Source organism: Bactrocera tryoni, chromosome 5 (genome assembly GCF_016617805.1).
Source record: "Bactrocera tryoni isolate S06 chromosome 5, CSIRO_BtryS06_freeze2, whole genome shotgun sequence".
Classification (NCBI taxonomy): Eukaryota; Metazoa; Arthropoda; class Insecta; order Diptera; family Tephritidae; genus Bactrocera; species Bactrocera tryoni.
In genome coordinates this window covers 70,456,146-70,478,537 of record NC_052503.1, presented here as the reverse complement: position 1 = coordinate 70,478,537, position 22,392 = coordinate 70,456,146, and the positions used below count along the sequence as shown (strand labels likewise).

Below are 22,392 nucleotides of genomic sequence, written 5' to 3'. Positions count from 1 at the left end.
CACTTATTATTTATATGAATAATATTGTGTTCTATTATATATTTTGCTAAAACTATTTTTTTTTAATAATATAAACTTAAATTTCAAAAATTAAAAAAAATAATAACTTTCTCGCAGTGTACGTTTCCACTAACCAAGATGCGGCAACACTACATTAACAGCTGATGTCGCAGCTGTGTTGCAAAACTTTCAAATTTACCCTGCAATAAAACCAATTAAAATACTTGTTTATTCTTATCGTTTGGAGCTGTTTGTGTTGGAGCATTTTTAAACAGAGAGCAGCTCCCCATTTGGTTTATGCGCTCAATTGTCTACTCGATTTCGCTAAAATTTGTTGGCGCTGTTTGTGATTGTGTGGTCAATTTGGTCTGTGATCGTCTTAAAGGGAGCTTGTTGCTTCTTGGCTATCAGAAGTAAAGACGTGCCCGAGAGTGTTGGTTGTGCCGTAATAGTATATTCCATTTTTCTGTTCCAAAATACATAAAATCCATTAAGTGTGCACTGTAAATATATAGCAAACCCGAATGTGTTTCAAAGTGTGAAAAGTAATTGGAAAATAGTGATAAATTTTACGCATAAACATGCAGTTATTTAAGCAAGCAGCGTTTAACCATACGCTACTATTGTTGCTTAGCCTCTGGTCCTGTTGCATTTGGGCGTCAACAAATGCAGCGACAACAGATGCGAGCAGCGATGCGGCAGCGGAGGAAGGAGGTGAGTAATATTTATTATTTCCATACATTTGTGATTTTATATTACACGCGCTTATGACATATACAAACATGGACGTATAAATGGTACAAAGTTTCTAATGAGATCACTTTGCCATTTCTATTCTATTTCCTTTGCTCATTGCGTTTGCATTCTTTCCTCCAGCACAATCATACTCTGATTGCTTATGCACTGCAGTCGCTCAGCAAAAATAATGCATCCTGTTCATTAGTGTAATGTACAAAACTATTCTTCATATAGTACATATGCACTTTGCTAGTACCTTATTTATTGTTGTTTTTATGTTTTATATATCTTAAGCTTTTTGTTTATCTTTGCAACTAGAACGCTTTTTCCTTTTACATACCATACTTATGTATGTCCAAATGAACGTACATATGTATAGGTTGTGGGTAGTTGTTCTCTTTCTGGATACTTTCTCAATTAAAAGTTTACTTTATATACATACATGCAAGCATATGTACATACATATATGCCGGTATATAGTTAGAGAATAAACAATTAGTATCGTGTACATGTACTTATATTGAGTAAATAAAAAATTATATCTGTACAATTTTGGAATCCTTTAAATAAAACATATAAAACTCACATTTTATAATGATCCGCTATAAAAAATATTATTCAGAGATAGCAGCGCTGCCTTGTACAATAATCCATGTCGAATTTTATGGAGATGCATATCTCGTAAAATAAAAACGTTTTCCATACAAGCACTTGATTCCGATCGTTCAGTTTGTATGACAGCTATTTGTTATAATGGTTCCATCTGAACAATTTCTCCGCAGTTTATACAGTTGCCTTGGACAATAATGCACCCCAAATTTCATGAACATATCATGTCAAATAAAAAAGTTTTCCATTCAATAAATTTTCTGGAAGTCCCTAGGCTAGAGAGTCGCAACTCTTTCACCATCAAATCAGCATAATTTCTAAGTCAAAATGGTTATATGGCTATTCATACACAGATATGTACATACATGTATGTATTGATTATACCCCTTTTGTTATACTAATTTTTTTAAACTTTTAATCACATTCACAAACATAATATAAAGAACAGAATAAACGGTCCGGTTTGATGTTTTGATTACCGTAATAAAATAGTCTACATAGTGTATATATGTATATATGCATATATAAATTCATAATTTATATTATTTATATAGTCTGACAATATTTCTAATAGTTGCTAGCATACACACACATACATATGCACATATACAGCAACATTATTTTCTTCCATTCATACATGTACGTTCAATTTACAATCGCTTGTGCTATTTTCGCAAAACTAAACTCACAATGTGTTTGAGCGATACAATTTAATTGTCATCAATAAAGTAACAATTTAGTTAAATTTTGTACTGACTGAAAAAAATACATATTTTTGCAACATTTTTTATTATTTTTTAATGTTTAACGTACTATGCGAATAATTTTTTTTCCACTTCAATTTTTTTAATATATTTTTTTTTATTTTCAGCTTTTATAAAAATTTTAATTTTTATTTTTTTAGAAATTCATTGGTTTACAATTATCATTAATAAAATATGAATATTCACGATTTCAATTCAAGCACATTTCGTTTTTATGAACAAGCTTTGTAACTGTAAAAAGCACCGTTAACATTTTTATTGTGCGCAACGCCTTGAAACAAAATGTAATAAAATATCTACTAAATGTACTGACTTGATGTGACAAGCCTTTGTGCATTACCAAGTATTTTTCAAGAATAAATGTCTAATTTGACATTTTTATGTTTCTTTTCAGCAAAGCACATAAAAGTATTTACCGTGGCGACTGAACGCACTGATGGATACTTGCGGTATTTGCGTTCAGCAAAGCGTGTCTATGACTTTGAGGTGAGTGAAGTCCACTGGACATATTGTATATGTATGTAGGTATCTGTTTTCTGAATTATGAAATAAAGTTGAATTGACACAACACCAAAAAAAAAAATAAGTAAATAAAAGTATATGCATTTAAATATGTATATAATAACTAAAAAAAAAATAAATAATCTATAATATAAATTTGACAAAAAAAAAAATAATTTTAAAATTTCAGAAAAATTTAAATTAATAGAAAAATAAATAAAACGTTTGTTAGAAAAAAAAATTTTAAAATTATTCATAAAAAAATCAAAAAAAATTTAAATTAATAAAAAAACGAATAAAAAATCTATTGCAAAAAATAATTTTAAAGATATTCGTAACAAAATTCATGGAAATATAAAATATAAATTGATAAAAACAAAAATCAATAAAATAACTTTAAAAATTGTATTTTCATATCTAGTTCGTATTTTCTATTTTCGAAAAAACTGGTACATGTCATCGAAAGTGTTTTAAATATAGTTAACGGGTTTAAAGCTAGAACTAAAACAGCAACAACTATTCGCACAGGTTCCTGCATTGCATAAAGCTCAGCCTTTTTTCGTCTATTCTATTCTACTATTTATGCATTTAACGTCTTAAATTAATGGCTACTATAGTTTAGCTGACAGCAAACATCGGTAACGATGGTTATCTCCGCGCTATTATCAAAACATTGCGAATTCGAATACAAAAAACAAAAATTTATATTATGAAGAGAGAAAAATATATATAGAGTTCTATATTAAGGTGACTCAAAAGAAATCGAATATTTTGTTTGCTTGACAGAGTACGAAAATCTATCCAAGTATGAGCTCTTAATTGTAAGGGAAAGGTACTCCGCCTTTCGCAGATGGGAGCATTAAATTTCCTACAAAATCTATGATGCGAGATATTTCTTCAAGTAGTTTCAAGCGTGATATTAATTTTCCTATCTGATAATAAGAAAAAATAGAAAACCGTAAGGCGGAGAACCGTCCTGTTACAATCAAAAGCTCATACTTATAGATGAACCTATTTTGCAGAGTATAAAACGAAAAAAAATAATATTAGTTTTTTTTTGACCTACCCTAATCTATACGTATATTTATACGGCTCTTAAAAGCCAATTTGTACGAAAAATTGTTTCGGTTTTAATGTCTATAACGAGTTTTTCAACGCATTTTTTTGTTTGTTTTTTAATTATTTATTTATTTTTTTTTTTGTCGAAAAAATCCTAGCGCTAAATGCAGCAATTTTTGACTACAAAACAATAGTAATTAAAAATTTAAATGAAGACATTAGTCGATCACCATTAAGAATTAGTGCATTAGGTGAATTTCCGATGCTATTTGGAAAAGTGGTGTGGCAGTGCAAGCACCTTACGTTATACATTAGATAGGTAGATGGTTTTATGGCACTTTGGTGAGAATATATTGTACGGTAAATTATAATGCTAATATAAATGACGTTTGCGGTAGCGATAGGTTATTGATTTTTATCAGCGAATGTTGCCGGACATGGAAACAAGAATATATTGATGTATGTACATATGTATGTATGTATGTATGTACGTATAAAAGTTATAAGCTTGATACGCTAGAAATATATAAGAAACGTAAAACAAGTTGACACGATCATAAAATCTCATCTTATGTTGTTAATTCTGCATAAAAAATTTCGAAATTTTTTTTATTAAGAAATTCTGATTCTTATATGATTTGACTTATACAGAGAAATTGCATCCAATCGATGAATATATGATAATGAGTTTTTTTAATTAAATTTTATTAAAATTAATGTTTTTCACATATACCTGTAGTTTCATAGTTATTTGAAAATATTCTAAAAAAAAATACCATCTGATCAAATTTGACCCGGACTGGTTACTTTGTTTATTTATTGTTTAAAAGAGTAAATTAAAGTTTCTCACATACATATATGTATGTAGTTGTGTTTTCGTAAATATTTGCAAGTATTTTAACAAATTATGCAATTTAATCAAATTTGACCCGGACTGTCAAAAAAACTATATTTTTCGTGGCCTTCAAAATAGGCTTCAGAGCCAACGCTTAAGTCAATTTTCTATACACTTGTTAAAAGCCTCGGCGGCAAGCTTTCAGTGCCTTTACATAATTTTTTTTTCAGTTTCGGCACATTTTAGCGTCGTTCGCTAGCTTGTTGAACAGTTTGGACGCCATTTTCATAAGCTCATATCACGTCATCAGTAAAAATGCGTTCGATGAATATAGGTTCGGCGGCTACTTTGTCAATCATGCCTTTTGCGACCTTTATTCGACGTGATTTTGCTACAGATTGGTCTTTTGATACAAGGCTAGCATTGACACGCTTCATACCCAAAATATTAACCAAAATGTGTTTAGTTGATCCACAAGAGATGCTGAGATCCTTTGCTATTTCTCTGATTCCAACATGACGGGTTTCAGGGACTGTTTTTTTTTTTTAATTTTCTGTGTTTTATCTCAAAAAAAGTTTTGAAAGTACAGATTCAGTTCAAAAATTTTTTTTTTTCAAATTTAGAGTTGTCGAAAATTGCAATTTTCCTTCATAAATAATATATTTCTTACTAATTTGTATTCAATAAAATAAAATTTAAATTATTACTTTTTGATTAACTCATTTGTGTTCGGCTTTTTCGCCTACAAACGCCACATGCTGAATTTATTTACATACTTATTTTCCTGTCGTTTTAAATATATGTATGTATATACTATATATTATATGTATATGAATGTATGCCTTTAGTATTAGATCTATGAGAAACAATTCGCATATGTTTTACTTTTTTTTACCACGACTATTTTAAATTACGATTCAGCCGCTACACGATCCAGTGGCTTGCCGGCTGTTGCTGCAAAAACATAAAACAAAACATGTTTCCCTTAAGACCTGTCTTCGGTTTCGTGCTATCAGCTATCAGCCAAGCATCGCGCAAAAAGCGGTCAAAACAAACAACTAAATATTGAATATCGTCGCTTGACACTGAAATTCGCTGAAATTAATATCATATAGTTTTAACTGTACGCGATGGCTGACAGCTTGGGCGCGACTGGTCGGTTGTCCGCCGTTTGATAGTTCGAAATGCTAATTAACAAGTTTTATGCGTCAAACCATTTGCATATATCGTGTTAATTATCAGTTATCAGGCTTGGCTGGGCTTCACTGATTTTCGGCACTCTGCTAGAACTCGTCGTTTTCTTTACTTTATAAAGTTTTTTTTTTCGTTTTCTAGGCGATCGGCGATCTGTTTTGATTCCAGCGCATCTATTGTATTTTATTGTAGTTAGTAAATCTAACGGTTTCATGCAATTTGCTAATTATTTGAACACGCTTTTCAGTGGAAAATAATTTATAGCTTAATCGAGCGCATAGAACATACATATGTATGTATGCCGGCTGGAGAAAGAAAACAATAATAATGAAATCATAAGAAGAAATAATCACATATATTCGTGTGCGTGCAATCAGAACTGGGTCGCTTTTTGAGCGCATATAGGCTTTTTCTACATATGTACATACATACAACTACATATAGCTATATACTACCATGTACAAAGTCATGCATGTGTGTGATTTTATTTGTAGGCGGTTTAGTGAGCAGTTGAGTCGGTCATAGCAGCATCCGGCGCACTGAAACACATCTGGAACATGTGTTTATAATACATACATACATATGTACAAACATATTTATATTATATGTATGTATAAAACAGATTCTCGTGCACTAGACTGCGCTCTCTTTCAATCGCCAACTATTTTCCTGACTTTTATACAATATATTTTTTTACTAGTCCATAAATGCTTACGGTCACGTAGTCCAACCGATATCTCTTATTTTATATTTCCTTAAACTTTTTAGACTTTGTTTATAAATTTGTTCTGCGCTTATTTTGTGCTCGTTTTTTAATTTCGATCTTAGCATAGCAATTTATTTCTCTCTGGAAGCTCTGTTTCATTTTGAATAAGTTTTTTGTAACTCATAGTTCTTTGTAGTACTATGGTCTACCAACTGTTCAAATCTGAATCGGACTGGCATAAAAACGACATTTTTACGTATTTCAATTATGCAAAATACCGAGTTGAAATTCCTTGGCCGGATAAAAATCCGGGTCCGTTCCGGTTACATAGACCCGACTGCCGTGGGAACGGACGGAGTGGATGTCTTCCTCTTCCTCTGCTTCCCTCGGCGGGTACTGCGTCGAATACTTTCAGAGCTTGGGTGTTTTCATCAATACGGGCGACATGATCTAGCCAGCGTAGACTTTGTACTTAATTCGCTGAACTATGTCCATCGACTGCGATATTCGCCGTTGCCAATGCGCAAAGAAGAATAAATCTTCCGCAGAACCTTTTTCTCGAAAACTCGTAACGTCGACTCATCAGATGCTGTCATCATCCATACCTTTCCACCATAAAGTAGTACGGGAACAAAGAGTGACTTATAGAGTTTAGTCTTTTTTCGTCGAGAGAGGATTTTACTTCTCAATTGTCTACTCAGTACGAAGTAACACCTGTTGGCAGGAGTTATTTTGATTTGGATTACGAGATTGACATTGTTGTTGGTGTTAATACTGGTTCCCGGATAGACAAAAGTTATGACTGTCAACAGTGACGTGGGAACCAAATCGCGAGTGCAACGACTGTTTGTTTAATGACAGGAGATATTTCGTCTTGTCCTGGTCAGGCTAGTGTAGAACACTCAAAATTGGCTTTGACGATTTATTTTGGGAGTAAGAAAAGAAAGGATGAAGCACCGCCAGCACTAAAAGTCTTGGCAAAAAAACCACTTAGTTGCAAATATTCTAGTAAATATGTATTTGTTTACAGCCGCTCAGTTTTCAAAAGGTTTTCTTTTGTTAGATAAGCCACTACCGGTTCACAAGCTCAGCTTTGCCGGCTTACGCTTATCAGCTTCGTAAAAGTTTCGTATTTATTATTTTTATGTACATTTCTGTCTCGTTGTTTCTATGTACATGAATGCTTGTATATACCTACGTGTTCAAATTTGTATTTATATACATATATGTATGTTGCAATTTGAGACAAACAATTAGTTTATGCAGTCAAAGCGACAATTGTCAAGAATTAGCTAGTCGTGTCTGAATTAAATCTTGCTGATAAGTCAAATATTTTTCTACATCAGTTGCGACAATGGGGTCATCTGAAACCATTTACACATATAAATATATACATACATACTTATCTATATAAAACATATAGGCATGTAATGAAAATAGACCCCTCAAAATTTTAAGCGGTGCTGCCGATGTTGGAGTTCATGATCTTAAAAAAAAAACTCTCCAGCCTAACACTATTCATAATTTCTATTATTCTCATGCTTTAATGCACACTTTTGCGATGCGCAGCTAAGATCATTGTTTCAGAAAGTTTTTCGGGTTCGTTAAAATTATGGCAACCGAGATGCTTCAACTCTAGTCTGGCGAAAGCTGAAAAGTGGTGGAGAAAGTGTCTAGATGTTTCCACCTCATCTTCTTCAATGCAACTTTGACAAGTTGCGTTCGCCAAAATCTTCAGCCTCACCGCGTAAGTGCCAATGGGCCAGTGTACAGTTAGGACACCTGCATTTCGGCGATGTGAGCCTTGCTAAGCGCTAGCAATTCAATGTATATTTTCCGTTCCACTCTGGGTCAGAAGGCTTTCGCAACCTCAAAAGTGCTGGTTGCTGGCCAACGCTTGCTGAGCTCTCGCGAAGTTTGCCACGATGTTTAAAACACCCATAAGGAAACGTCAGACACCCTATAGAGTATGTATATAAATTATAGAGGTAAAGAGTTGAGTCGATTTAGCCATGTAATTGTTTTTAAGGTTGGTGGCTTTTCGATCCGGAACCAGCCAGGTGCTTGGTGAATTTTCTATGCTACTAAAGACCTACAATATTTCGAGCACCGGGGAAGTGGATCAGCCCCAATCCATTTGGCGATGTTTCATCATGGAGGCTGACCATTGTGCCAAAGGTACCTTCTTTGCCCACCTTTAAAGTTGCCAAGCACGATTTAGACATAGTGGCGGGACAGCTCTCATAGGTGTGCTCCAAGCGCTCATAAAAGGCATCTTTGATCCCTCTCTTCCGTCGGGGCGTGGACGCAAATGCGATATGTTGAAGAACTTCACTTTGATAGGTGAATACCAGTACTCGACGACGGAGTCTCTCTCCCACTATAAATTTCACACCGAATTTGCGCTCTCTTATATGGCCGCTGTAGTAAATGCCACAAGGACGTACTCGTCTCTGTCCTTGTCCCGTCCATCGCACTTCTTGGACGGCGGTGATGTCAGCCTTTATTTTTAAGAGGACATCAACCCGGTGGGCAGCGGCACCCAGTTAAGGGACCCTGGAGAGGGATGATTTGCCTGCTCACTTTAGCTCGCCTTCAAACGGATGTTCTTTAGCTACCCAGAGGATATTTGGTCTAAGGCTGGATGTCGTATGTAAAAGAATCGTTTCTGTCCACTTCCAAGTGAATGGCACTCAGAGAACTTTCCTCACGTGACTCCATCCTTGTTTTTGAGGAACTAATGATCTGAAATTTTGCACAAATTCTTTTTACCCACAGTATGCTGCTCATTTGGCGGAACCGTCGATATTAGACCATTATAGCATATAGCTGCTATATAAATTGAACGATCGGAATCAAGTGGTTGTATGGAAAACTTTCTCATTTGATGAGATATCTTCATGAAATTAGGCATGGGTTATTTCCTAAGGCACTGATGCAATCTCTGAAGAAATTGTTCAGATTAGACCACTTAACTTATAGCTGTCATACAAATTAACCGATCAAAATTAAGAAAAATATAATTTTATACCTTTTTATAAAAGAGATGCACCTGTGAAGAGTATTACAGCTTCGGTGTAGCTGAAGTTACCGTTTTATTCTTATTTTTCTTAATTTTAACTAATATTGTTATAGCGAAAGGGGGGGAAAGTGGGTATCTAACATATTTTGTACGTATTCAACAATATTCTTTCCTAATGATGTAAAGTTTTCTAATCTAAACCAATGCTAAACACTTTTGTGGTAACCCTCGTAAATCTTTTATTAAGTATATAATTACAACAATTGAAAAAGATCTCAATCAAAGCTTTTATATGACATTCAATAATAATAAGAGTCTTAATTTCTATGTTTATTTCTTGCCGATGGCAAGATGATGCAAAAAAACAATAACAGTCGTAACTGTAAATTTTATCGAATTAACAAAAACTTACTTGAATGCACAACACAATGATTAATACAAACTAAGCTTGATGCTCAACTTTTGAATTGCCATTAGCAAAACAATTAAGAAAAGCAAGCGTTGCAGCGAAATAAAATTTTATTTGTTTATCAAAAAGCCATATAAAAGAAGAGGTCGTTGAGCTTTGCTGATATTATATGTATTTATGTATATTGACTTATATAGCTATCTTTAGAAAAACTGTAAAGATTTTATTTACTCAATCTGCAGGTGAATACGCTTGGCATGGATGAGGAGTGGAAAGGCGGCGATATGAATGGTTTGGGCGGCGGCTATAAAATACGCTTGCTACGCGAAGCTGTTGAGCCTTTCAAAGATGAGAAAAACACAATTATTTTGTTCACCGACAGGTAACTCTAAAAACAAATTTATTAGTTTACTAACTAAGTTTTACTTAACCATGCTCCCACTACTTTCTTCACAGCTACGATGTCGTCTTCACCACCGGCCTTAAGGATATTTATAAGAAATTCAAAGAATTCGGCGCTAGAGTGCTCTTCTCTGCGGAAAAATTCTGTTGGCCTGATGTGAAATTGGCCAAGTCATATCCCCCAGTGTCGGAGGCCAACTCATCGCCATACCTGAACTCGGGCGCTTTTATCGGCTACGCACCGGAGATTTATAGCATTTTAAGCGCTGAGGAAATCAAAGACGACTACGATGATCAACGTTACTATACGAAAATATTCCTTGATGTAGATAAACGTAAAAAATTGAGCATACAATTGGACACGCAATCGCGTTTGTTCCAGAATTTGAATGGCGCCCGTGAAGATGTCAAGCTGAATGTGGACTTGGACTCGAATGAGGGCAAATTGCAGAATATTAACTTTATGACCGAGCCGAGTATTATACACGGTAATGGACCGAGTAAAGTCGAGTTAAATGCATTTGCAAATTATTTGGCGAAAACCTTCCATGGCGAGTGTTTGATATGTCAGGAAGATCGTTTGGAGTTGCAAGTGAGTTGTGGCATACATTTGTGCAAATAGTTATGCAAAAAATTATAACAAATGTTTGATTTGCAGGAAAAGAATCTGCCCGTTGTGTCTGTAGCGCTCATCGTTACAGAAACAGTGCCTTTCTTCGATATGTTCCTGCAGAAAGTCGAAAACCTTAACTATCCCAAGCAAAATTTGCATCTATACATTTACAGCAATGTGCGTTTGAGCTAATTTTTCTTATAGAAAACATATTGTGATTGTGCCAATTTTAATTACAGCAAAAATTCCATGATGATATGGCGAAAGCTTTTCTTAAGCGCGTAGAAAAGGAGTACCGCAGCGCGAAAATCGTGCTTTCCAGCGATGAGCTGAATGAGCAACGCGGTCGTGAGTTGGCGCTGTAAGTTGTAGATTTATTTATAGTTGTAAATTGTTATTTGAGTTTTTACTAATTTTAAGAAAAAAATTAGACGCTTCAAATTATATTTATGCCCTGGAGGGGGTAAATTGAGATTGCCAAGGAGTTAGTAACACCCAAAAGGAAATGTCTGAGATCATTTAAATTATAACTCTAAGTTATCAGCACCTTGAGCTGAGTCGATTGAGACACGTCTGTTTGTCTGTCTGTCTGTCTGTAAATACATGAATAAGTGCCTCAGTTTTGGAGATATCGATCTGAAATTTGGCACATGTCCTTTTCTCCCAAGAAACTGCTCTTTTGTCGGAATCGCTGATATCAGACTACTATAGCATATAGTTGCCGTACAAATTCACAATCCGAATCAGATATTTGTATGAAAATATTTTGTATTTGAAGAGATATCTGTACGAAATTTCGTATTTATTACTTTCTAAGACAACACTACAATATCTGAAGAAATTTTCGAGTTCAACTGTTATAACGGTCGGAAGAAAGTGCTTGTATGAAAAATTTTTTCGTTTGACGAGATATTTTCATGAAATTTTGCTTGGGTTATTGTCTAAGGCAATAGCGCAATCTTCGAAGAAATTGTTCAGATAGGACCACTATAGCATATAGCTGCCATACAAAAGTAACAATCGGTATCAAGTCCTTGTATGAAAATCTTCCGTATTTGAAGAACTATCTTTACGAAATTTGATATATATTACTTTCTGAGATAACGCTACAATATCTGAAGAAAATTTTTCAAGTTCTTGTTTGGAAACTTCGTTATTTTCCGAAGTTGGAATACCCACTTCGGAGCAGTTAAAGTTTTTTCTTGTCGTTTTAATTTCAAAACAACAAAAATGGCACTAAATTGGCTTTAAGCTTCTTATCTTTTTAAGAAAAAATTATTATTATTTTTAAATTTATTTGTTAATTTATTAATTGCATTATGTGCTTCTTTTTCTCACACAGCCAACAGGCTAAACAAAAGCAGAGCGACTATATATTCTTCGTGGACGCCGCTGTGCAAATAGATGATCCGCAATTGTTGCGCGAGTTGTTAATCATGAATAGGTAGTTTATTTAATTAAATAATACCTTTGTTTTATAACACAAAGACATTTAAAAATTATTTTCATGTCAGACAATTCGTTGCGCCTGTGGTGAGCAAATACGATGAATTATGGAGCAATTTCTGGGGTGCACTTTCCGATGGCGGCTACTATGCGCGCTCACACGACTATGTGGACATTGTGAAGGCCTCATTTACGTGAGTAAAAAACCAAAAAACATTTTTATATTTTAAAACTAAGTTTTATTTGTAAAACTGCATGAATGGCCTAAAATAACGCTTCACAGTAAAGCTATTTTTAGTATGAAAAAGCTATGATAGTATTATAAAAATGCAAACACCAATAACTTAATCGAAAGCAATAGAGAAATCTGTCTTGAAACTACGCCGATCAATTGAGTACATATTATCAGCAGTGCATTCATAAAGACCGGCATCCATTTGTGTGGCGGGATCGATTTCGATTTTCGATTTAACTTTATCCTCGCCAATGCGCCACTCATGTACCTGTCAAAGTAGTTAGTTAATTGAAAAGCGCATTAATAGCTGTTAATTTGTGTACTCACATGCATGTAGAGATGTTGAAAAATCTCTGTGCCATCTTTGTACCAGGTTATATGTGGACGTGGATTACCTTTGGCCACACAAAGGAAAGCAATTTTATGACCCAAAACGTATTCATAATCGAAATGGGAGGCTTGCAAAATTTTTGCGCCCTGTAAATGATTTTCAATAAGTGTTGTAAAATTAGATTTTCATATAGCGTTTTTTAAATTTTGCATAATAAAATTAATTTTAATAAGCGCTATTTGAATTTCGCATAAAAGGGTGTCATATAGTGTTTGCCAAAGCGTTTATAAATCAAAAATACTGTTTTCTATTCAGTAAAACAAACTTTGCGCTAAAAATATCAATTTCGAAATTATTAGAATTTCAGCTTTACTTACATTATTATTGTTGTAATACTGATCCGACTCAGGATCGCGATATTTGCCCGTTATGGGTAAACCGATTTGTACCTGCAAATTTGAAACATTTATTTTAATTAATAAACCATTAGTGTTTAGTTTACTCAAGCGCACATACTCGCGATTTGGTGCGTCCTCTACCACGTCCACGTCGGCCATCACACACTTGACAGCTCAATATTAGCACACCAAAGCAAATCAAAAGCACTTTTACATTCATGATTTTATAGCAATTAGTGGTGGTGCAAAAATATTATTTATTGTGCAATATAATTGAAGCACGAAAACAGTTTTTGAAATATTACTTAAATTATAAAATAGTTGTTTATTTTTCGAAACCACTTTAGTAATGTTTTGTATATAATTTATTTCAATTTGGGCTCGGTTACGTTTCGGTACGGCTCGAGTGTGTTAACACTTTAACTAGCGCTATACGCTCGCCCGTTACGATCGCTGCCGTATTATTGCTTGCTGTACACTTCGACCGGATAAATACGACTAAACAGCGGATATTTTGTGAATCTGCAGTCAATCACGTTGTTCGGCTTAATTGTGTGTTTGAGTTTGGACGTAATGCAAGGGACCGTTAGTCGCAGCATGTGTCTGGTTAAATTTGAAAATTTAAAGCTACACTTTTTGCAGGGGCCCAACGTGTTTGTGTTGTACCTTTGCACCTACTACATATCACGAAATTTCACTCTCAGCCACTTGGCACTTATCCATTTATGGCATATTTTCAACTTTCAGTGCTATATGCATATATTAATGCGCATAAGCTTTGCAGACGATATGATAAGCATGTGACACCCTTCCGCATCTGTCTACTTTTAGGTCATGGAGCAAATTTTTTTTTTTTTTTTGAATGTTTTAAATTTGTTTAGTAGTTTTCAAGTATAATACATTGTGGCACAGTGCGCTGCATACCAATTTTTGCAATGTCACGTTAGTAGGCTACTAAAAATAGCTTTAATGTTAAGTTTTATTTATAAATCAAGTTTAGCTACATATTTTTAGGCGTTTTGAATTTTGAAAAATAAATATTTTCTTGCTTTCATAAGTGAAAAACGCTATTTGTTGCCTAATTACAGGCGTTAGGACATGTTAAAGCTTGTTTTTATTTAAAATTCATGATAATATGATATTAAAAGAACTGTTTTAAATTTAGTAAATTTCGCTTTATTAGTTTTAATGTATTTCTTTCCTAGCCATACAGTAACAAACTTAAATTTGAAAAAAATTTAAAAATTTTCTTACAAAATATTTTAAAAGTTTTAATTTTGAAAAATTTGAAAATTTTAATTTGAAGAATTTGAAAATCTTAATTTGAAGTATTTGAAAATCTTAATTTGAAAATTTTGAATCAATAAATTTAAATATTTTAATTTGAAAATTTAAATTTTTAAGTAGTTGAAAATTTAAATTTTTAAGAATTTGAAAATTTTAATTTGGAAAATATGGAAAAAATTGAAAATTTTAAGTTAAAAATATTTGAATTCGAAAATTTTAATTTTCGCACACAAGATCAAATTTTATCTATACTGGTCCATATAAACTGTGCGGGCAAAACGAATTGATAAATACCCTTTTCTATTTCGGGTCATAGTAAAGTAAAAACCAAGAAATTGAAAAAGTTTGCAAATTTTAATTTGAAAAAATTTGAAAATTTTAATTTGAAATTGAAAAAATTTGAAAAAAAATTAAAATTTTAATTTGAAAAAAATTTGTAAATATTTAGAAATAATAATTGCAAACTATTTTTTTACCAGTTTCCAAGTTATAAAAAAAAATATTCTATCACTACAATTTTATTTTATTATATCAAAAATATCCAGTAAAGTGCCACTGTAATTTGCTGCGCCACACAAAATCGGTTTAACTCTTTTACAATTTGCTCATTTACACCCAATTGTCTGGGACCAGAAGTCAGCATAAACAAATACAACGTCAAACCGAAAATTGCCTGAATTAAATAATTGCGACAATTTGTCGCCAAATATTATTCTACTAGGTTTCTTCCCATCACGGATTTTGTAGTATACTAGATTATTTACATAGATACATACATATGTAAGGTTCGCTCATGGTCCCTAATCATATTAGGCTGCTGTCATTGCAAGTAATTAGAGGCACACTGATTTGGTTTAAGTCAAAATTTATTCGGACTAATATATAAAGGTGTTAAATATGCATACAAAATTAACTGTTAGCACTTATTTATATATTTTATTTTATATTACGTGCAATATTTATTCGTATACATTTTCTAAAAAAAAATTTACACAAAAGTTTGGTATTTAGAAAATTGTATTTGCTAAAAGTTAATCATAACGTAATCGGTGCGAAAACCGCGTCTATCGATTGCGTAAATGTTGTCGGCTTGGCATTCATAGTAGCCTGTGAATTTTTACATTAAATAGGTATTAGAAACAATTCACTTATTTTATATAAAAGTTCAAATAAATCGTGCTACCTGCATCCATTTGTGTGGTCGGATCGATTTCCATTTTCGATTTGATTATATCCGTATCAATGTGTGACTCATGTACCTAGGAAGTTGTTAAAAGAAAGAAGGTTTTCATCAATTACTGTTGTGCTGTTTAGTCGAAGTGATCGAAACCCACAACGTCGTCTTCTTCCAATTTATAAATGCCAACAAAAATTTTCCATTTTCAAAGTGTCGCCAATGTTCGTGATTTAATACAATATTTTTGGAAAATTTTAATTTGAAAAAATTTGAAAACTTCAATTTTAAAAATTTGATAATTTTAAGTAAAAAAAAAATTTTATACGAAAAAATTTCCAAATGTTCATTTTCACACAAGATCAAATTTGATCCGGACTGGTCCATATAAACTGTTCGTGGTTTGAACAAAAAAAAAAACGATTTTTTGGCATATTTTCAATGTAGGCACAACTTGCAACGGGTTCTTTAAAGGATTTGAACGAATGCATGTTGGTTTAAGAGATATCGAGCATCAAATCCGGCCTCGCGCCGACTTTCAACGCGGTTCCCTAAAGTATTGGTACCTTTTATGTTTATATATACATTTATATTCATATAAAATCGAATACTCATTTAAAATCTGAAATCGTCTCCTCTTTTATATTTTACCTGGAAAAATCGATGCTGATACAATTCGGCGCCATCTTTGAACCAAGTGATTGTGGGACGTGGATTGCCTGCAGAGAGATCAAAGAAATTTTTATGAAAAAACAAGTTTTCTGAATTTTCCGATTTTGTTTTAACTTTTAGCACTGAATTTAATATAATAAGTAATAAGTTTATGTTATAAATATTTTTTAATACCATTATACTTTTTACTATCAAATTATGCCATTTCACCTACCCTGTGCCATGCAGAAGAATGTAATTTTTCTTCCCAGCGTATAATCCAACTCAAAATGAGAGGATTTTATTATTTTGGCGCCCTAAAAATGTAAACAAAGTATCAGTTGAGATGCACGAAGGCAAAAATGCAAAAGTTTACATTTTCATGTTCGTAATAATTGACGGCATCCTGAGAGCGATGTTGTATGACAACTGGTTTTTTGCCCGTATAGTTTCTACGCAACACGCCGCGTGCGCCGACGGTGCCTAGTTGGTGAAAATAATATAATAATAATAAATAAATTAGAATTTTTTTAAATAACAGTCTTTATTAAAGCAATATAAGAAAGAGTATCAAATTCCTAAAAAGGCTCAACTATTTAAAATACATATTTTCGGTTTGTTATAAATAATTTTTATTTATTAATATATAATTTTATTAAATTTTATTATTATTATTATTTTAATTAAAATTTATATCTATTTTAATTTTTATAATTTTTCATATCAAAATTTATTTATTTTTTATAATAGATTTTTTTTATTGGAAATTATTATCAAAACACAATGTTTTATAGTAATACTATATATAGAGTTAGTATCAAAATTTAAATATTTTAAAATTTTTGAATTTTTTTACAATTTTTTTAATAAAGTTTTAATTTTAGTAAAAAGATATTTTTAATATTTTGTAATATAAGTTTATTTTAAATATATGTATGTATATATGTATATGCTTTTTTACATTGATTTGCGTACAGTTTTAACTTTTGCAACTATTTTAAATTTTAATTTTGTGTAATTTTGAACATAATTTTTTTTATTATAATTGTTTTATGGTAATTTTTTTGTATTATGCAAATGTGTTTTTTTACTTTGATGTGTAATTAGTTTTTAATTTAATTTTATACATTTTTTTAATTTAAAATTTATATATTTTTTAATTTTTGACTTCAAATAGCAATTTTTATTGAAAATTTTCAATTTACTTTTAAAAAAATATGAATATTTATTTAAAAATATTTAATAATTTGCTGCTAACTTACTTATTTGCTAATTAAATTTTTTTTGCAAATTAAATTTAAAAAAATAAGCATTTAAAATTTTTTCACCATATTCTTTGTGTAACTTTTACAAAATTTTTTGTGATAATAATAATTATTTTTTTTCATTATAATATTTTTTTAATTTAATTTTATTTTTTATTATAATTTTTTTGCATTATATTTTTTTGATCTTATAATGTTTTTTATAATATTATTTTTTGTTATTATAATAATTTTTTCGAATCCGCATTTCACAACAATTTTAACAAATATGTACATAGTACTATATGCAGTATAAATTTTTATTTTTTTTTTTCGCAAATTATGTCAATTTAATATTTATTTTATAATATATCACTTACGCTGCGCCTCGCTGCTGGAGAGCAACAAACAATTTATCAGCAGCAAAGAAATGTAACCAAAACTATTGTCGAATGCAATGCGCATTTTATTTAATATTTATTAGTATTATATTTTATTTGTATTTGAGTGTAGTTAAGTAATAGTGTGAAATAAAATTTTCTTTGAATTAAATTCAACTTTTTTATACTAATTTTTCATTTGCACTAGCAAAAACAGCAGCAAAATTCCAAAAAAGTATGCTTCAGAACGTATAAAAATCCAAATAATTGCTTTTTGTCTGCTCTTTAGATATTTTTGTTCACAAAGTGCTTTTTTTAATCTTAAAATTTTATTTTATTTGTCTTGTCCACTTCTTTTACACCTTAAAACAATATTTGCCTAATTTGTCTATCACTTTTCACTGCTTGCTGTGTTAGCTCAAATGCATGTTTCTGCAACTACTGACCACGCGAAAGCCGCAATCAAACTGTGCGCCGTCAACTACGTCGTCGCCATCGTCAATATTGTGATTACACGCGTCACCAGTAGCCTCCCTAACATGCCACAAAATCATTATCGCGACATACACCTACCCACGATGCTGTGCTCGGCTTTGCCCCCACATTTTCAATTGACATAGTGGCGAATAACCGCTTTAGTGGCAGACTGCAGCTTACCAATACACCTACATTGAGTTATGGGTTCAGCTTGTTTATTCTCGTACACTAAATTAACAAATTGGCCGCGTACAAAAACTAGGAAATTTTTTTCGCAAATCAGCCCCTCGAAGGCGCAACTTATGCATATACTTGTACATATATTGTGATGTTTGTGATGACGATTTCGCTGGTTGGAACTATGTGTCATTGGTTGATTTATGAATTTGTTTACTTTGTTGCACTTTTGCGAATATTTTTTTTATATATTTTTTTTTTAATTTCAATCCATTGTCCGCATTTGGACAAATGTTGAACTTACATTGTATTTCGCGCCAACTCGTGCTGCTCCGTATATGTACATATGTAATTGCAAATATCTTCCGGATTTCAAAGCCTTCATCTGTCCCGCGCATAGTTGTTTTGTATAGTGTTATTTATAGATTTATATGTACACCAATTTGCATCAGCTCTCATTATTGTATCATCTACTTTTATAGCATATACGATATTTCTTTATCCTTATGCACTGTTTTCTAGTTTTTTTTTGTAATTTGTGTATTAATGTCTTCTTTTTCGTTTTGATTTCAGCGGCATGTGGAATGTCCCTTATGTGTCCAGTGTTTATCTGATCAAGAGCAGCGCATTCAAACATATCTCGTATCAGCATCGCGATTATGACCCCGATATGGCAATGTGCGAGTCGCTACGCAGAGCTGTAAGTAAAATCATGTTATTATATAGTATATGTATGTATGTACATATATGGTATATACGACCATTGGTTTACTTACGTGTATTGGAGTACTTAAAATGTTTTTTATTCTTTTTCGGGCAACTGCACTGAGAAGCTCCAAAACGTGATCAGTGGAAGGAGATTTGGAGATAAATAATATATAAGTACATACATATATATCTGCATAAGTTCATTGCTTTAGTTTTTTACCCGTCATGAAAGCTAATTATAGTAATTTTTATTGCACTTATAACGGGGGTTTCAATAAGAGCGCTACAAAAGCGGTTTGGCATATCAATTCATTCCTGTACATTCGATGCCATTATGTATGGAACTCGCTTTCATTTGCATGGCCATCACGGGCACGAAGTTCATCAATCGTCGCTGGCTTGTTGGTATAGTCCTTAGACTTGACCTAGCCCCACAGGAAATAGACTAACGGCGTCAAATCGCATGACCGATGCGGCCAATTGACTGGGCCATTTCATGAGATAACACGTTCACCAAACTTGGTGTTCAATAAATCGATAGTGACATTCGCTGCGTGTCTTGTGGCGCTGTCCTGTTGAAACCACATACATATTGTCCAAGTCTATATCTTCCAAATCGGGACAAAAATATTCGTTTATCATTATGCGGTAGCGATTACCATTCACAGTAACATGCCGGTCTTGATCATTACGGAAGAAGACCGGTCTAATGATGTCGGCGCCCCATAAACCGCACCAAACCGTCCGGATGCAATGGTAACTCGTGGAGTACGCATGGATTCGGCTTATTGACGAAGCCATTCTGCCAGAAATGAGGCTCAACGCTGAAGATGTTTTTTAGATGAAAATCCGAATCATTTTCAAGTTGTCGCTCAGCTCAATTCACGAACGTACGACGATTCTGGTGGTCAAGCGGCTTCAGTTTTTGCGTCAATTTGAAGAATGAAGGCCAAGATCTTTTCGCAAAATTCGCCACAACGACGTCACAGAGATGCCCAACGCTTGAGAACGACGTGTGAGAGACAAATTTGGGTCTTCGTTATCGTACAATTATAAAATAATACTTTATTTAACTGCCATAAATACTCCTAAAGAAATTTTCTTAAACAGTTTTAAGTCACACCAAACTCTATGCTTCTTATTTCTTACAGGGTGTCTTCATGTACGTCACTAACCAGCATATCTTTGGTCATTTGGTAAATGCCGATAATTTCGACACCGCCGTCGCGCGTCCTGACTTCTACACGATATTCAGCAATAAATACGATTGGGTCAGAAAGTATATACATCCAAATTATTTTAAACATTTGGAACCGAATACAACCATTGAGCAACCCTGTCCCGATGTTTTCTGGTTTCAAGTCGGTACCGACGCTTTTTGCGATGATATGGTGGCGATTATGGAAAACTTCGGCAAATGGTCGGATGGCAGCAATAAAGATGCGCGTTTAGAGGGTGGCTACGAAGCGGTACCCACACGTGACATACACATGAAACAGGTGGGATTGGATGGTGTGTGGCTGAAGTTCCTGGATTACATTGTGCGTCCGCTGCAAGAGAAAGTTTTCATGGGCTACTATCATAATGTGAGTGCGAGAGTTGAAAATTTATGTTTAAAAATTATTTTTAAATATAAAATTTGTATTCATATATATAGCCGCCACGGTCGCTCATGAATTTCGTTGTGCGCTATCGCCCGGATGAACAACCGTCACTGCGTCCACACCATGACTCCTCCACATACACGATTAATATCGCATTGAATAGCGTGGATGTGGATTATGAGGGCGGTGGCTGCCGTTTCCTACGCTACAACTGTCAGGTGGATAAGACGCGCAAAGGTTGGATGTTTATGCATCCAGGTCGTTTGACGCACTACCATGAAGGCTTACCGGTGACAAATGGCACGCGTTACATAATGATTTCGTTTGTTGATCCATAAATGCGACATTTTGCGGTCTAAAGCAGCGGAGGAGCGCATCGTAGCGCAACAGTCGTTTAGAATTTAAGCAAAAACTGCCATTGGCCTGTCCAAAGATTACCTTTAGTTGTTTTGTAGTCGCTTTCCTTATGAATACATTTATGCATACATTTATGCGCATAGTATGTGGCATCTGGAAAAACTTTCTTAGTTATCGTATCGAATCGTAAGAGTCTACTTAATTCGCAAGTCGAGTAATAATAATAATATACAATACATTACTTATATACACAACAAAGCAATTTTTCCCCAACAAATGTGAAAATCTAGTTGCATGCATATCGTGCGTAATTTACTGAATACTCGTCATTACGAATGAATTTACTATATTTTACAAACTAACTAACAAGTGAAGCCGCATTTAATCAAATAATCACAATGAATTGACACAGTCAAAATGTACTCGAATTGACAATTTTTTACAACATTTTATATTTACCTTAACAATTAGCTGATGTATGTGTTTGCTAAAAAGTGATTGATTTATAAGCAATGAACAAATAAACATTTTATGTAAAATAGTAATATAAAGGATGTGTTTTTTGTACACAATAAGTTGATTAGAGTGCTTCGTGTTCTTTGTTATCATAGTTTTTAATTACTTCATCACGTAAATTGGAGATACGTTTAAATAATTAGTATTAGTGAACATATTACTGTTATTTGTTTAACCAAAGCTATGATGATCATGTGTTTGTAAGCAGCGGGTTGAGCGGGTTGATTTATAGGGAGCCAAAAAAACGGAAAAATCGCGTCTGCGAAAACAAATTTGAACAAATATGCCCAAAAGATCATAGGTTTCAACCCAGCGATTTTTAAGCCGCAGTTTTTTAGGGATCATAAAACTTTCCCACCAACAACAACAACAACAACATGGATTATAAATTGTTGTTCGTCAGTTCTTAAAATATCCGACTGAAATTTAATACATAGATGCAATTTGATATTCAATACATCATTTAACGGAATCGGTCAGATCGCACAACTACTTCGCATATCTCCCTTACAACCGATTATTCAGATTTTTTAAACTTCGCATTTAAATACGCTG

At 33.0% G+C, this 22,392-nt stretch overlaps 3 protein-coding genes across 3 annotated transcripts; 1 reads left to right on the top strand and 2 right to left on the bottom strand.

The window, feature by feature from the left end:
* The first annotated feature begins 137 nt into the window (after positions 1–137).
* LOC120776807 (procollagen-lysine,2-oxoglutarate 5-dioxygenase) lies at positions 138–21,872 on the top strand. Its single transcript, XM_040107807.1, has 11 exons — positions 138–714; positions 2,506–2,597; positions 10,080–10,219; positions 10,294–10,831; positions 10,898–11,029; positions 11,092–11,213; positions 12,195–12,296; positions 12,367–12,492; positions 19,226–19,352; positions 20,512–20,946; positions 21,018–21,872. Exons 1-11 carry the CDS (start codon positions 582–584, stop codon positions 21,300–21,302), a joined length of 2,232 nt encoding a protein of 743 aa, XP_039963741.1. The 5' UTR covers positions 138–581; the 3' UTR covers positions 21,303–21,872.
* On the bottom strand, positions 12,523–13,823 carry LOC120776810 (immunoglobulin domain-containing protein oig-4). Its single transcript, XM_040107809.1, has 4 exons — positions 13,381–13,823; positions 13,242–13,313; positions 12,861–13,010; positions 12,523–12,801 (listed from the first exon to the last, which is right to left on the bottom strand). The coding sequence occupies exons 1-4, from the start codon at positions 13,480–13,482 to the stop codon at positions 12,643–12,645; spliced, it is 483 nt and encodes a 160-aa protein (XP_039963743.1). The 5' UTR covers positions 13,483–13,823; the 3' UTR covers positions 12,523–12,642.
* LOC120776809 (immunoglobulin domain-containing protein oig-4) lies at positions 15,484–18,157 on the bottom strand. The gene is made up of 6 exons (XM_040107808.1): positions 17,999–18,157; positions 16,751–16,857; positions 16,610–16,691; positions 16,375–16,442; positions 15,733–15,808; positions 15,484–15,656 (listed from the first exon to the last, which is right to left on the bottom strand). The coding sequence occupies exons 1-6, from the start codon at positions 18,081–18,083 to the stop codon at positions 15,574–15,576; spliced, it is 501 nt and encodes a 166-aa protein (XP_039963742.1). The 5' UTR covers positions 18,084–18,157; the 3' UTR covers positions 15,484–15,573.
* Positions 21,873–22,392: the final 520 nt, after the last annotated feature.

Coding starts and splice junctions, on each gene's coding strand:
- LOC120776807 (XM_040107807.1), top strand. CDS start 582: ATGCAGTTATTTAAGCAAGCAGCGTTTAACCATACGCTACTATTGTTG. Junction 11,214..12,194: donor CGCGGTCGTGAGTTGGCGCT/GTAAGTTGTAGA, acceptor TTTCTCACACAG/CCAACAGGCTAAACAAAAGC. Junction 12,297..12,366: donor GAGTTGTTAATCATGAATAG/GTAGTTTATTTA, acceptor TTTTCATGTCAG/ACAATTCGTTGCGCCTGTGG.
- LOC120776810 (XM_040107809.1), bottom strand. CDS start 13,482: ATGAATGTAAAAGTGCTTTTGATTTGCTTTGGTGTGCTAATATTGAGC. Junction 13,011..13,241: donor AGTATTACAACAATAATAAT/GTAAGTAAAGCT, acceptor AATCATTTACAG/GGCGCAAAAATTTTGCAAGC. Junction 12,802..12,860: donor TTCAACATCTCTACATGCAT/GTGAGTACACAA, acceptor CTACTTTGACAG/GTACATGAGTGGCGCATTGG.
- LOC120776809 (XM_040107808.1), bottom strand. CDS start 18,083: ATGCGCATTGCATTCGACAATAGTTTTGGTTACATTTCTTTGCTGCTG. Junction 16,692..16,750: donor ATTATTACGAACATGAAAAT/GTAAACTTTTGC, acceptor TTACATTTTTAG/GGCGCCAAAATAATAAAATC. Junction 15,657..15,732: donor GACCACACAAATGGATGCAG/GTAGCACGATTT, acceptor AAAAATTCACAG/GCTACTATGAATGCCAAGCC.